The 12690-nt window shown below is 30.8% G+C and overlaps 2 protein-coding genes across 5 annotated transcripts in view; both read left to right on the top strand.

Annotated features, from left to right (window-relative positions):
- The window catches only part of LOC109535653 (nicotinamide/nicotinic acid mononucleotide adenylyltransferase 1), a 7306-nt gene extending 2933 nt beyond the window's left edge, over positions 1-4373 (top strand). The window contains exons 3-7 of one of the 3 annotated variants that reach the window (XM_048660950.1): positions 803-985; positions 1581-1682; positions 1744-1898; positions 1998-2265; positions 3762-4373. In XM_048660950.1, the coding sequence (XP_048516907.1) occupies positions 803-985; positions 1581-1682; positions 1744-1898; positions 1998-2265; positions 3762-3791 (738 nt within the window). In that variant the 3' untranslated portion in view covers positions 3792-4373. Of the gene's footprint in view, positions 1-802; positions 986-1580; positions 1683-1743; positions 1899-1997; positions 2635-3761 lie in introns of those variants that run through there. The other 2 variants (XM_048660951.1, XM_048660949.1) reach the window with 2 other exon arrangements.
- A 92-nt stretch (positions 4374-4465) lies between these two features.
- Positions 4466-12690, top strand: part of LOC109535651 (tetraspanin-18) — a 30538-nt gene continuing 22313 nt past the window's right edge. Inside the window, exon 1 of one of the 2 annotated variants that reach the window (XM_048660962.1) lies at positions 4466-5219. Coding sequence is in view for 1 of the 2 variants with exons in the window: in XM_048660961.1 (XP_048516918.1) it covers positions 9601-9658 (58 nt within the window). In the remaining variant the exon portion in view is untranslated. Of the gene's footprint in view, positions 5220-9523; positions 9659-12690 lie in introns of those variants that run through there. The other variant, XM_048660961.1, reaches the window with a different exon arrangement.

The following is a 12690-nucleotide window of genomic DNA, read 5'->3' as shown; positions in this document are numbered from 1 at the left end:
ATTATGTATACATATAGTGTGTCAAGTGTATCCTGTCTCTATAGCTCTTCCTCGTTTTACCGTCTATTTTAAACAGATAGAACGTCTTCCAATCATCAAAATTAATTGATTTTTTAGTCCTATTCAGATACAAGTTGTAGCAGACGATCATGAACAACATATACAAGAGCAGTCACAAAAACATGCTACAATGCGAAAGGGATTAAGTAATTTTGATCGCCAAAAACGATTTCGTGCTAAAAAAGGAGCATTAAGTAATAGATCAAATCAAAGTAGCTTTCATCAACCACGAACTAGTGTTGAACGTCAAAGATTATACAAAGCAAATAGGAAATTACGACTAAAAAATACAGAAACTCAAGAAGACGAGTTCAACAAACCCAAGAAGAGCAATATGTACAGCATCTCGTTAAAGAATGTTAAATGTTGCCAATAAAAAAGATCTTTTACATTCAAAAGGAAATTAAATTAAATTTGACCTATTCCTGATCCATTTATAAATTATTAGACTACCAAGAATATTAAATTTATAAAATAAAATAATTATTGCCATCATGCGTTAAACAAGTTCAATATTTTATGGTTTCTATAAATATGAAGTTATCACTTCTGTCGAGCGTCCCGTGACGCACACCACTTTTTTTCAGCACTTCTCTTTGTGTGTTTATGAATTGCGTATTCGCATAGATCCTGCAAGTGTTTTGCCTTTAAATAGTTTATTTTAAGGTAGTTAATATACGTTTGCTCGACGGCAAGCCTGTTCAATGTGTGTTGGTAAAAAAACTCGAAATAATTTTTTCAGAATCAAATTAATGCCTATTTGAAATCGGAAAACAACGTAGACATCAATGAGGATGAGCTGAAGTGGATGCCTGATAACATTAGCCGTTATTGTGGAACAAATCAGGGCATCATCGTAAAACTTCTATGCGGCGCAGATTTACTCGAATCGTTTGGTACTCCAGGATTGTGGGCTGATGATGATGTAAAACATTATTTAATATTTTAGAAATTTTTCGTTCTTCAAACTGCATGCTTTCGCTACTGTTCTTTTAGTTGAATATTATGCAATTTCATGTTCGATTACTTAATGCTGATAGGTCGTAGCCCAATTTAATATTTTTTTTCCAGTGGATACAAAAAACTGCTAATAAATGCTCGTGGAACATATTCGTTTTTGAAAGTAATGGGTTTTTCGGGTTTTTAGGACGTCGTTTGGTAGAATTTCTTCCGGACGTTTCGCAAGCACCGCTCATCGGAACAGTGTAAGCGTTCAAGCAAACCACTTCTGAAGATGCAAGCCAATCGTCTTTGCGAAACGTCAGGAAGAAATTCTACCGAACGACGGCCTAAAAACGCGAAAAACCCATTAGTTTCAAGAAATGGTCTTGAAAGTCTATCTCTTATGATATTCGTTTCTATGGTTAATACTGTATTTTAATTCTTTCTTAGCTGTTAATTGAATACAGAAATATACAATTTTTCTCCTATAACAAATAATATCTTCTCAGCATTAGAGTATCAATATGTAAAAGAACAAAAAGCCCTGGTTTGAGTTTTTGAGTTAACTAACATTTCAGATTGAATCTATTGTGGGCCAACACGGTTTGATTGTAATTACGCGATGCAACATGAATCCTACAGAATTCATCTATAATTCGGATATATTAACGAAATACATGGTGAGACATACAGAGTAATTTTTTACTTTGATCGAAAATTGAGTCAGAAAAATCATTGCAGGCAAATATCACCATAGTGACCGAATGGATTAGGAACGAAATTAGTTCTACGAAGATCAGAAGAGCGCTTAGGCGATCGGAGTCAGTAAAATACTTAATTCCTGATATAGTAATCGAGTACATTCACAAACATTCTTTATATGGTTCCCAGAAGACGTAAGTGAAGTTTAATGCAAAATTTCACGTTTTTATCAATCTCTTTTACTTAACTATTATTAATGTAATGCCTATTTCCTTGCTTTCATTGGATCGCAGTAAGTACTTAACTCCCAATGATGGCATTCACCCGATTCTCCTTACACCATCTCCTTCAGATGTGTCGGCAGACTTGCCAAGTCCAACAAATTGTCTATACATTTGCAATAATAACATATTCAATCGTAATTCGCGATTGGACAAAATGTCTGTCGGCAGCATAGACTCCTTTAAAAGTCACATCCAAATCCCTACAACGCGACATCCAGGACAGGCCGTTAAGATTGTTACCGAAAGTTCTGGAGATCACCGAATTCTACGAGACGAGGTTCGTATGAAAAAAACAGGGGATGTTAAGGGTATCAAAAGTGCTAAAAGTTGTGCTAATTTCGATGAAATCGATTTGAAAAAATCCAGACAGGGAACATCCAACTCGGGCCTGAAAGAGTGTAAGAGTTGCGATGAGAATTTGATTAAGTTTATTTTCACCAAGCATGGGATACAAGTGATCAGTGATGTGGAAACCATTGTTTGAAATACTTTTAAGAATAGCTTAAACTCTTCCAAGCTGATTGTGTTCTATTATATATTTGCCAAAGGAGGAATTAGCCAGATGGTGGTTTGACTATTTTGATGAATATTGTAGTGTCCAAAACGAAAACCAGTATTATAATTAATTAAAAGAGTTGCATAAATATTAGTCTGTATGTTAAGTGCTTTTCCATGGCTGTAAACGCAGCTTTTGCGCTCAAAAAAATCGAATCGTTTTCCGACAGCGGATGTATGTGGAATAATATACAATTTAAGAAATATCCTGATATTCACGTTTCTCGTTGCAAACGATTTTAGCTGCTCAATGTAATTATTAATTTGGTCTTGTTGCCAAACGTAAATAGGCTGATTATTTGTTGCAATGGAGTTAATAAACGGCTTAATGATATATAACAAGGCAACGACCGACAATTACCCGACAATTTCTTCTAAATGTTGATTCAGATTAACGGACGTGAACAACTGATATGACAAATGGATAAAGATTGTTTTTGCTTGCATCTTTTAGCGGCTTTATTTTTCTTATCTTTCTGTTGTTTCTTCATCGTTTATATTTAATGTCTGTCGTGTGTTTGTGGGTTGTTGAATGAAAACAATTACTGTTAAAACTAAACTGTTTTAAAATTATGGCGCGCTTATTGGAGCCAGAAGCCAACTAGTTTATCTTCCTAAATATCACTCTGTGGTTTCTCATCACCATCAGGCAAGGCTAATCAGGTAAATCCTGCAATTGGGTTAAAAGTCTAAAAAAATAACTGGTATAAAGGACATACTTGAAATTTTCTTCTATTTTTTTGCGAAAATAAGCTAAAGAATTATCGTCTTCCGTATGCCCGTGATATTTAAAAACCCCTGTATATGACGGACTTATTCTTGCAAAAACATTTCTAGGAAGTGATTACCATACAATCATTAGACGTAATTAACATTATTTTTTTGCATGCTTAAGAAACGCGGCGACACTAATTAAAATCTTATTTAGAAAAAATGTCAATTCTGAAACGAAGGGAATTTTAAATCATTCCAATAAATGTCCATTTAAAAATCCATTCTACTCTATTCAATCACAGAATTTTGCTACCTGGATTTGAAACGAACTCTGGATTTTAAATAATTTTCCTCAATAGTAAATTTAAATGGGTTGATTGAGACTATTTGGCCTGTGAAGTAGGCTGAAAAACGCAATATTCTGTTTTTAAGTACTTTCTGGCTCTTTCTCTATACTTTATACTATTGTTGTGAACTGTTGCATGATTCTATTTTATGTTTCAGACATCTCTAGAACGACCTGCATGTTTGTAGATGCCCTTGGTGTTTGGGGGCGTTGCCTGTGCCCCTTTAGTTATTTCCTAAGCTACATAGATATACTTTCTAGAGATATTGTACTATTTGCTATACTATCGGGCTTTTTTTCTAGATTAATTCAAATTTACTTTGCAACCATCGGTTCGCCCTTTTTTTGGCTCCACACACGGACATTATTTTAGACTTTCAGAATAATTGGTGATTATTCCAGCTGAAAGTTTTACTCATGCTAAAAAGACACAAACTTGAATATTAGCTTCAAACACTTTTCGTGATATAAGTAATTGAATATCTGTGAAGAATCTAAGTTTTGTGATACTTTGTATGTTTTATGTGCAGGGTATATTGGAGTTAGGTAATTAGTGGTTAGAGAAAAACATATTTTAAATATGCCTTGAATCTTTATGTTATTTTTTTTAAAGATTTTTCACATGTAGTTAATTGTAATATTTGTTAGGCGTTTATAATTAGGAATCCACTCGGGTAAGTTGATGAAAGCACTTATTTAGGTGACCAATTAAATGTATGTCGCTTGTACTACTTGGAAATTAGTCTTTAATAAAACAGTTTTATCTAAAATTTATCTATTATGTAGAAAACCAATTTTATTAACTACAGTGGCTTAACCAGAACCTTTAAATGTTTGAAGCGGAGTGCACATAATGCGCTTTTCTGAAAAGGAAATGCGACAATAAAGCCGATAATGATAAAGATAATAATGACAATATAAATCAGGAACAGACATAAATTGTATCTATTAAAAAAATCGATTAGCGAATGAGCAAGCGATTTTTGGTGCAATAGTGTTAATGGCACGATGGTAACTCAATTTGTTTCCGTAATTTTATAGAATTTGCCTAAATTTATCGAGTAACAAAAGACCCATCGCCTTTTGCGTCAATTATCTCCCTGTACATAAAAACACTGTTTAGTTTGCTTTACAGGGGATATTTTGTGAAATAATTTCAGGTCTCTTTAGGACAACTTCAAGCATCTTCGCGTTCTTAAACTGGAAACTCCGCCTCCGTGGCTGATGAATGTCTAATTTAACAAATTTAAGGTAAAACTTGTATCTTTTCGAGCAGCAGCTGTAAGGATCCAACGTCACTTTCCCACCTGATGCTTACCTGGTTCCAGTTCAGTCTTGTTTCTCACTTTTCTCAGTTCAGTTTGTATTTGACCAGCCGCTGCACAAAGTGCGCTTTGTAGTGGAAGTCGTGCAGGCAACGATTTGTAACAATTTAGATCGTTTCATTCACTTGATTTAGTTTAGTCTCCCTCGTCGTGGTTAATGGGCACAACCAGTGGTTCCGCCGCATTCACTTCCATGTTGCTCGAGTATTGTGCGAGTTTTTGTCTTCTTCGGATCGACAATTTGGCGACCTTTTTGGTCTGATTTTTTGGATTTACCAGCGACAGCAGCAGGTAAATTTTATATGATTGCTTTTCATAATGAAAAAAAATCCATCTAATGAGCTTAACAATAATTTAATGCTGAAAGTTTCTAATAAAATGGCAGTTGTGTTTATACTTTGCAACATTTATTACCGCAAATAGTTTATTACAATTTCTTTATGGCCATTGCAAAACGGTTCTTGTTGAAACCATTTGTTTCTTTTAATGTAAAGTTGCTTTCACGTTTTCAGCAATTTGTATAACAGGCAATAAATAATTGATAACGCCACGTTACTCGTTTAGGGTGATTTTTATTATAAATATTAAAATTTCATGTTTTATTTATTTTGGGCAATAATAAGGCATTTTTGGTGCTTTACGCGTTATAAACATATAATACCGGTTTATTACCTACCTATTCATTTTATTAATGTGTATTAAATTAAATATGTTTCAAAAATATGTACATATACAAAGTTTCAAAAAATCACAGCAGTGCACTATTGTAATAATATATATAATATATTTTTACCTTTTGTATTTTTATTCTGTTTTTAAGGTGCAATTGCCACTTAAGAATACCTTCTCTACACACTAAACATTTTGGTCGAGCATCTACGGTTCATATAAATGTGAAATTTTAAGTGTTAGTTGTTAAAGTAAAAGTGTTAAATGTAAAATAAAAGTAGTTGTAAAAGTAAAAAAAGTTGTTAAAGTCATTCATTTTAAACTTTACGTACCTATATAAAATAATACATTTTTACAGCGTCGAAATAGGTAGTTTTACATAAAAAATTAGCGTCGTTTGTTACTGTTAAAAATGAAGTAGTCAAAGCAGTTGCGTGTGAAAGTCAGTTTTGAAATGTTTTCAATTAAATATTTTCTTATAATAACAATAAATTGGAAATTGGATGCAATTCAACAACGGATTCGGATTTACTCATTTTGACACAAAATTACAGCAAACTTTTTTGTATAAAGTCCCCTTAATATAAATAACAATAACAATAAACGTTGTTCAGATTTCGAGTTATTTAATCCGATTAATCGAAGTTTATAAAAAAAATTGCGATTAATTTGCGAGAGATACATACCTATACAAAGCGTTTAAAAATAAGTTGCACAATCTTAACAAATTGACTAATTCGGAGACATACATTTCAATTAAGTATATTTATTTTTTTGAATCATTTTAAACTAAATTTAAAATTCCTTCGAATCAATGAAATATCAATTTTTGAGTTATGCAGTTGAATCAAGGATTGAATGCTATTTAAAAGTGTTCGTTTTGGCTTTAAGCGTGTCGAGCTTTAAACAATTTCGATATATATGATTTAAAGAGCTTTAAATGTTTTCTTTATTAATAATGTTACATGCTTGATCGTAACATGTTGTTAATTGAGTTAAATTTTTACCTTTTATTTATAAGATAAGGTTAAAATTTATAACAAATTATTTACAGCATATAGAAAGTTTATTATATTGTGAATGGGTCAAAAATATTAAACGTTTTTAATTAGTCAATGTTTAAAAGTAAAAACTAAGCTAGATACTAGATAGTCTTTAATTTTTCAGTTAATAATTTTTTAAACGTGACATTTTTATTTCAAATTATATCTACAATAGTCTTGCAATTTTAATTTTTTTTCTGGTATTGACTTTTTTTGGGTTATTGTTAAAACATTATCTTAAAAAGACAATTTCATAGAAAGACGAATATTGTTTAGTCCCGTAACTAATTTTTGTGAAAAATATATTAATAAAAATACACGTACATTTATTCAAAATAATAGAAACTAAGAGAAAATAAACCAAAAAAGTATGTTGTTAATGAGATTAATTTAAATATGACTTTGTACTATTTTGTTTACTTTCTTAATTTTGAAAATCGTAAGCAAATAACGATTTCAGCGCTTTGGTTATTTTTTATGTATCGCTCTGTTTCAGAATACCACCAGTCAGTGAATTATTGATCATTTACTTAATTTATTGCTAGCACATATCTATGTAAAGTACTTGGGACATACAAGGAATGTAAAGCAGTTTTCTCTCACTACTACCAAGAAATCTTTTTTTCACTATTAATCGGTTCCTTTTATATAAAACTCGTTAAATAAGAAACATGCAATTCACCTCTGTTATCAGAACGTAGTATGCATGAATTAAGTTAAATGGGGTTTCCATGGGCGGTCGATGAGTACGGACATGTAACTACACCTACTTGTGGTATGCAAGATAAACCAACAAAGAGTAAAATTTTAACGTTGATCTTTTGAAATGGGGTAAAATGCAATTTTTCAATTATTTGTAAATATGTCGGAGGCCTGAGAAGTACGAAGCAGAGTAATAAGTTGATACTTTTTCTGTATTAAAAAGTTTCCATTTTTATATTACAAAGTTTTAAAAATATTTGAAAGAGTTATAAAAATGTTCATACTAATTTACTAGGTCCCTACGATCATTTTTCTTAATTTAAAAACTGAAAATATTTTCTTGCTTCCCGCATTTATGAAAAAATGTTTTCAAATAAATTTTTGGTTGAGCACAATTACAATCTTTTGAATTTGTTTATTTCAAGCACAGTGATTTGTATCTGTTTTAAATCAGTATAATTTTTTCTGTTCGTAACTTGTTTTGCTTAATTTTTTTATTTAATTAATTAAATTGGCTTAATTTTGGCATTTTCAGTACTAGAATTGAAAAAAAAATTATATTTACCGTAAACGAAACATAATTATTAAGTAAGCTGGTTTAAAAATATTATTGAATGAATACTTACATAAAAAGGAAATATATGAACATATTATGATGTTCCAATCCTTCCTGGGTTTCAGTCAAAGTGTGAAGTAAACATTTTTGAAACATCGTTTATTTCATTACGTTTCGACGAGACAACAGCGCCATCATCAGATTTAAAATTTTACAAAAACTCATGATTGGTAAAAATTAACGTCCTTTTAGGTCTTTGCCTTCTTGAAAAGCTACGGAGGAGGAGGAATATCATAACAAGTACACGAAGTCAGGAAAATAAATCAGAATATAAACATATTGTTTTATTTGTAGATATTAATAAATATTAATTAATTAATTATCACTACTTTTAAGATACTAACTGTTTAATTTTAATCAGTTGATTATTAACATTTAAATGTGACTGAATACGAATTAAAGATATGACTGATGCTGACTATAAAAACTACATTAACGAAACACCACAATTCCGAACACAATTCTTATTATTTTATTAGAGAAATCCAAAAAAAATAGTTAAATATTTTGCAAATGTCAGCTTTCCCGGTTTAAACTGACTTCATCTTATTTGCTAGTGTTAACTGCAACTGTAGTACACTTTTTTCCGTGTTGTTAACAATTTGGTAAAATTGGTAAAAACCATGGTCGATAGAAACATTTTTCAATATCACAGGCATTTCTGCATATCTGATTATTCGATACTGTTTATAGCAGGTATAATAATATTTTCTGCATGTTTATAGGTTCAAAATTTTGCAATAACGATTGCAAGCAAAGCAATCGTTCAATGTACAATAAAATACATATCCGATATCACATTTAAGTCGAAAGCGTTTATTATGTAACCGGCTTTTGTTAATTTCTTTAATGATTTCTATTATAAAATGTTTCATAAAATACATTCATCTCATTTGTCAGGTTTTATGGGGTGTTTCAACTGTTTCCCTTTACTCATGTTGGGGATTTAGTCATATTTAATCCCTCAATTTGGGCCCTATTTCAGTCAATATTCTACAGCTGCTGTTATCGACACAGATGCGTATGAATGAAGGGAAAGCTGCATCGGTTGATGACTTGATTTACATAAAAAAGCTATATGGATTACTATATACTACGCTATACTTTTATTCTAATAGCCGGAAAAACTACATAAAACTGAAAATTATGTTGAATTTTGTCTTTCGCTCGCTCAATTTGTTTCTGAAATTTGAGCAAAAAGGTGGCGGCATGTTTAAAACGAGGGTCTGTTGTACTTTTTTGGCAAAAAATTTCAAATTAGTTTCAATTAATTTCAAAGCAGTAAAACTGAGTATAACATGTACCTACTGGTAGTATGCCGGTTTGTTAAAATTGCGAAAAATGTGCAATTTTCAAATGATAAAGGGTTTTTGGAATTATATATGAATTCCTATGAAAACTGGTGCGGCAGCTCAAATAGTTTTTGAGTCATAGAGAATATCAATAATCAACAGTTAATTAATGAAAAAAAAGATTTAGATTTGATCACCCTGTATGTTACGATTTTTTTTAAAATGCTTATGTTTTGCGTGTAAATATGACACGCTGTTACACTGTCAATAAAAATGTGGTTTCTACTTGCGAAATTAGTAGAATTTTTATTTGTATTTATTAAAATCTGAAAGTTATTTTTAAGTACCCAATGGACGATGGTGGCAAAATTGGATTAGACCTGGAACCGAGTTACAGTGCCTTTAATGGTAATTAATTTTTTTGGATATTATTTTAGATAAAAACGTTTAAAATTCCATTTAAATAAAAATAATCGCAAATTGAAAAATATTTTCATGCACATTTGGACTTGTTGGTAGTTGCTTGTGGCGTATGTTCGGCTTTAACCTTCAAGAAATTTTAACTTTTGATAGTTTATTTTCTGTTCAAATAGTTTTGCACATATGTACCAAAGAACTATTACTTTGCTATTGTGACCAAAACAGTTCACAGCTTTTATAATTCAGTATATCTTCATTTTCTTCCCAATTGTTAATAATTTTGCGAAATATTTTCGGAAGAATAGTTTTACCTTGAGGATTGGCTGCTCTTTATCTGTTTACTACATATATTTCAACTGCGTACTTCAGTTAAAACATTTTTATTTATAGCGCTTTCCAATGTTTCTTTCACTCCTAGTAAGGCTACGCAGTTAAGTTTAGAGATCGAGTTCGTACAATTTAACTTGAAGATGTTCCATTTTGTGCTATTCACTATTATAAATTAATTATTGATGGATAAATTTCTAGATCGTACTTTGTACACGGATGAAAGTTTTTGAACAAATTTGAAGTAAAGTTTTGGGAAATCGTGTCATAAAGTATGAATATGTAAAAAATGCTTTTACGTACTAAAACTGCTATTTCTGCTTCAAACTTTAAGAAGACAATAAATGTATAAAAATGGACTGGGCTTTCAGCGGTTTTAAAGTTTAACGCTCTGCAGTTGAAGAATCACATTTGTTTCACCCACATATAACATTAGAGTGAAGATAAATGTTATTCACTAATTAAATCCTCTTCAGTAGAAAAAGTCTGTAACTTTAGAATATACAGGATGGCCATTGTCTGAATCTTTGTATGGGTAACTTCTACATTTTTAAAGATAGAGAATCCGTTAAATGGGCAAGATTGGACAGAATTCGATTGCCTTTTCATTACCGTTTTCAAAATTTAGGTAACGACTTGGTTCCTGAAATATCCTGAAAAGACAAGAAATCAACTCTTTTTTAATTATCACTTATTACGTAAACTGCTTAACTTAGAAAAAAGTTAAAACTGCCCTTAGCACAACTTTTTGCGTTGAATCCAATAAACTAGCACTCGTTATCATAGTCAACTTGATTTACGAGATAAAAAATAAACTTATGATTTTTTAAATGGTAATCATAGTTGGCTGTGTTCTTGTTTCCATATCATACTACACATTGTTTATCTCCTTTTGACGTTTTACGCCAACAAAAGGAGAAAAACATACAATCAATTATATCGTTAAATTCAGAAAAAAATGAGGATTTTAAAAGGCCCACAGCCAACTATGGTTACCATTTAAAAAAACATAAGTTAATTTTTTATCTCGTAAATCAAGTTGAATATGATAACGAGTGCTAGTTTATTGGATTAAACGCAAAAAGTTATACTAAGGGCAGTTTTAACTTTTTTCTAAGTTAAGCAATTTACGTAATAAGTGATAATTAAAAAAAGAGTCGATTTCTTGTCTTTTCAGGATATTTCAGGAACCAAGTCGGGAACCTAAATTTTGAAAACGGTAATGAATAGGCAATATATTATTACACGACCAATAAAATGTGACTTTTTAAAGGTTTTTCATTTATGACATCACTTTTTGTATGTCTAAAAATATTGACAAAATATCATTGACCTAATGTTTATATTAGTTCCAAAACCTATTCATCCCCAGAGCTTAAAAGATTTTCTTCTTAAATAATGGCTGAGGTATTTGAGATCAGCAGAAATTAGTATATTTTTAACATATACTTTAACTACTTTTTCTTTGTTTCCCCTGTTTGAAAACAGTACAACAATTAATTTTTGTGATTGTTTTAAAATCATTCAACATTCTGGAGTTGCTGGTTTTTCCAAAATAATTCAGTTCGCGTTTGTCCAACTCATACCACATTTTTCTTGAACAATAATAGTAATTAAATAGTAACTTTGTATAAATCGTCTCGTATTCTCGTTGAATACATTTTCAGTTCAATACTATTGTTTTTTAACTTAAGAATTATATTTACAATCCTTACAAGACTATTTAAATAATTATTATTCGTTTGTCCTTTCTTCAATTACAAGCATATTACAGCTTTGGTATTACCTATAAAAAATTCAAAATTGGCAATGATTTAAACCCAATAAAACCAACAATTGAAAACTTTACAAAAAAACACGCAACATTCTTCTTTTAGAGCTTTCTTGAATATTTTGTATTCCCGTTTTATACATTTGCATTCAGAGAGCTAATGTAGTAAAAATACAAATGACAATTTGCTGAACTAGTTAACTAATCAAATCTACTTGAGAGAGGCCACTGGATGTGAACCATGCTAAATAATGCAATTCTTTATTTCTGCGCAAAAATTGCCACTAATTTAAGGATAATTAACATTTCGTTACCGTGTGTTGGGTTGCATGTGAAAAAATATTGATAATTTTCTCTTAAAATGTGGGATTTGCTACGAATTGTAAATTATACTGGATTTATTATTTCACTTGCTAGTTAACGTAACGCTTGGAATAAATTAATAAAATCCGATCTTCTGATACATTCAAAGACAGGTTGTTTAAATTCACATTTAAAAGTTATTTAATAAACGTAATTCCATCTTTATTTAAATTATCACATCTTCACTTGAAAACTGAAGTTTCTTCAATAAAAGCTCCAAATGTTGTCCATTATTTAACCGAAAATGTTCCCAACAGATCTGGAACTAAATTTGAACATTGGTAATCAAATATTTATTCAATATTGATCATGTATACGGTTCTGTCGCATTTGTTCTTCCAACACCTCAATGTTTTCCAGTTAGGTCTACAATAACTTTGCTAGTCAAGTACTTCCATAAAAAATAGTCGGTAGGTGTTAAATCTGGCGATCTGGAAGGCCATTCAAAACATTTAGTTTTTTTGTTGTTGAGTCTGGCTTTACCTCATCCAGTGTGAGTTTTTGTCTGCCTAATAACGCCAATGTTGATGATTTAATTTACCATTTAACAGAAATGTTT

Source organism: Dendroctonus ponderosae, unplaced genomic scaffold (assembly GCF_020466585.1).
Source record: "Dendroctonus ponderosae isolate FM_Combo_2020 unplaced genomic scaffold, Dpon_F_20191213v2 Dpon_F_20191213_1, whole genome shotgun sequence".
Taxonomy (NCBI): Eukaryota; Metazoa; Arthropoda; class Insecta; order Coleoptera; family Curculionidae; genus Dendroctonus; species Dendroctonus ponderosae.
The sequence above is the reverse complement of the archived record's forward strand: the minus strand, read 5'-3'. Positions and strand labels throughout refer to the sequence as shown.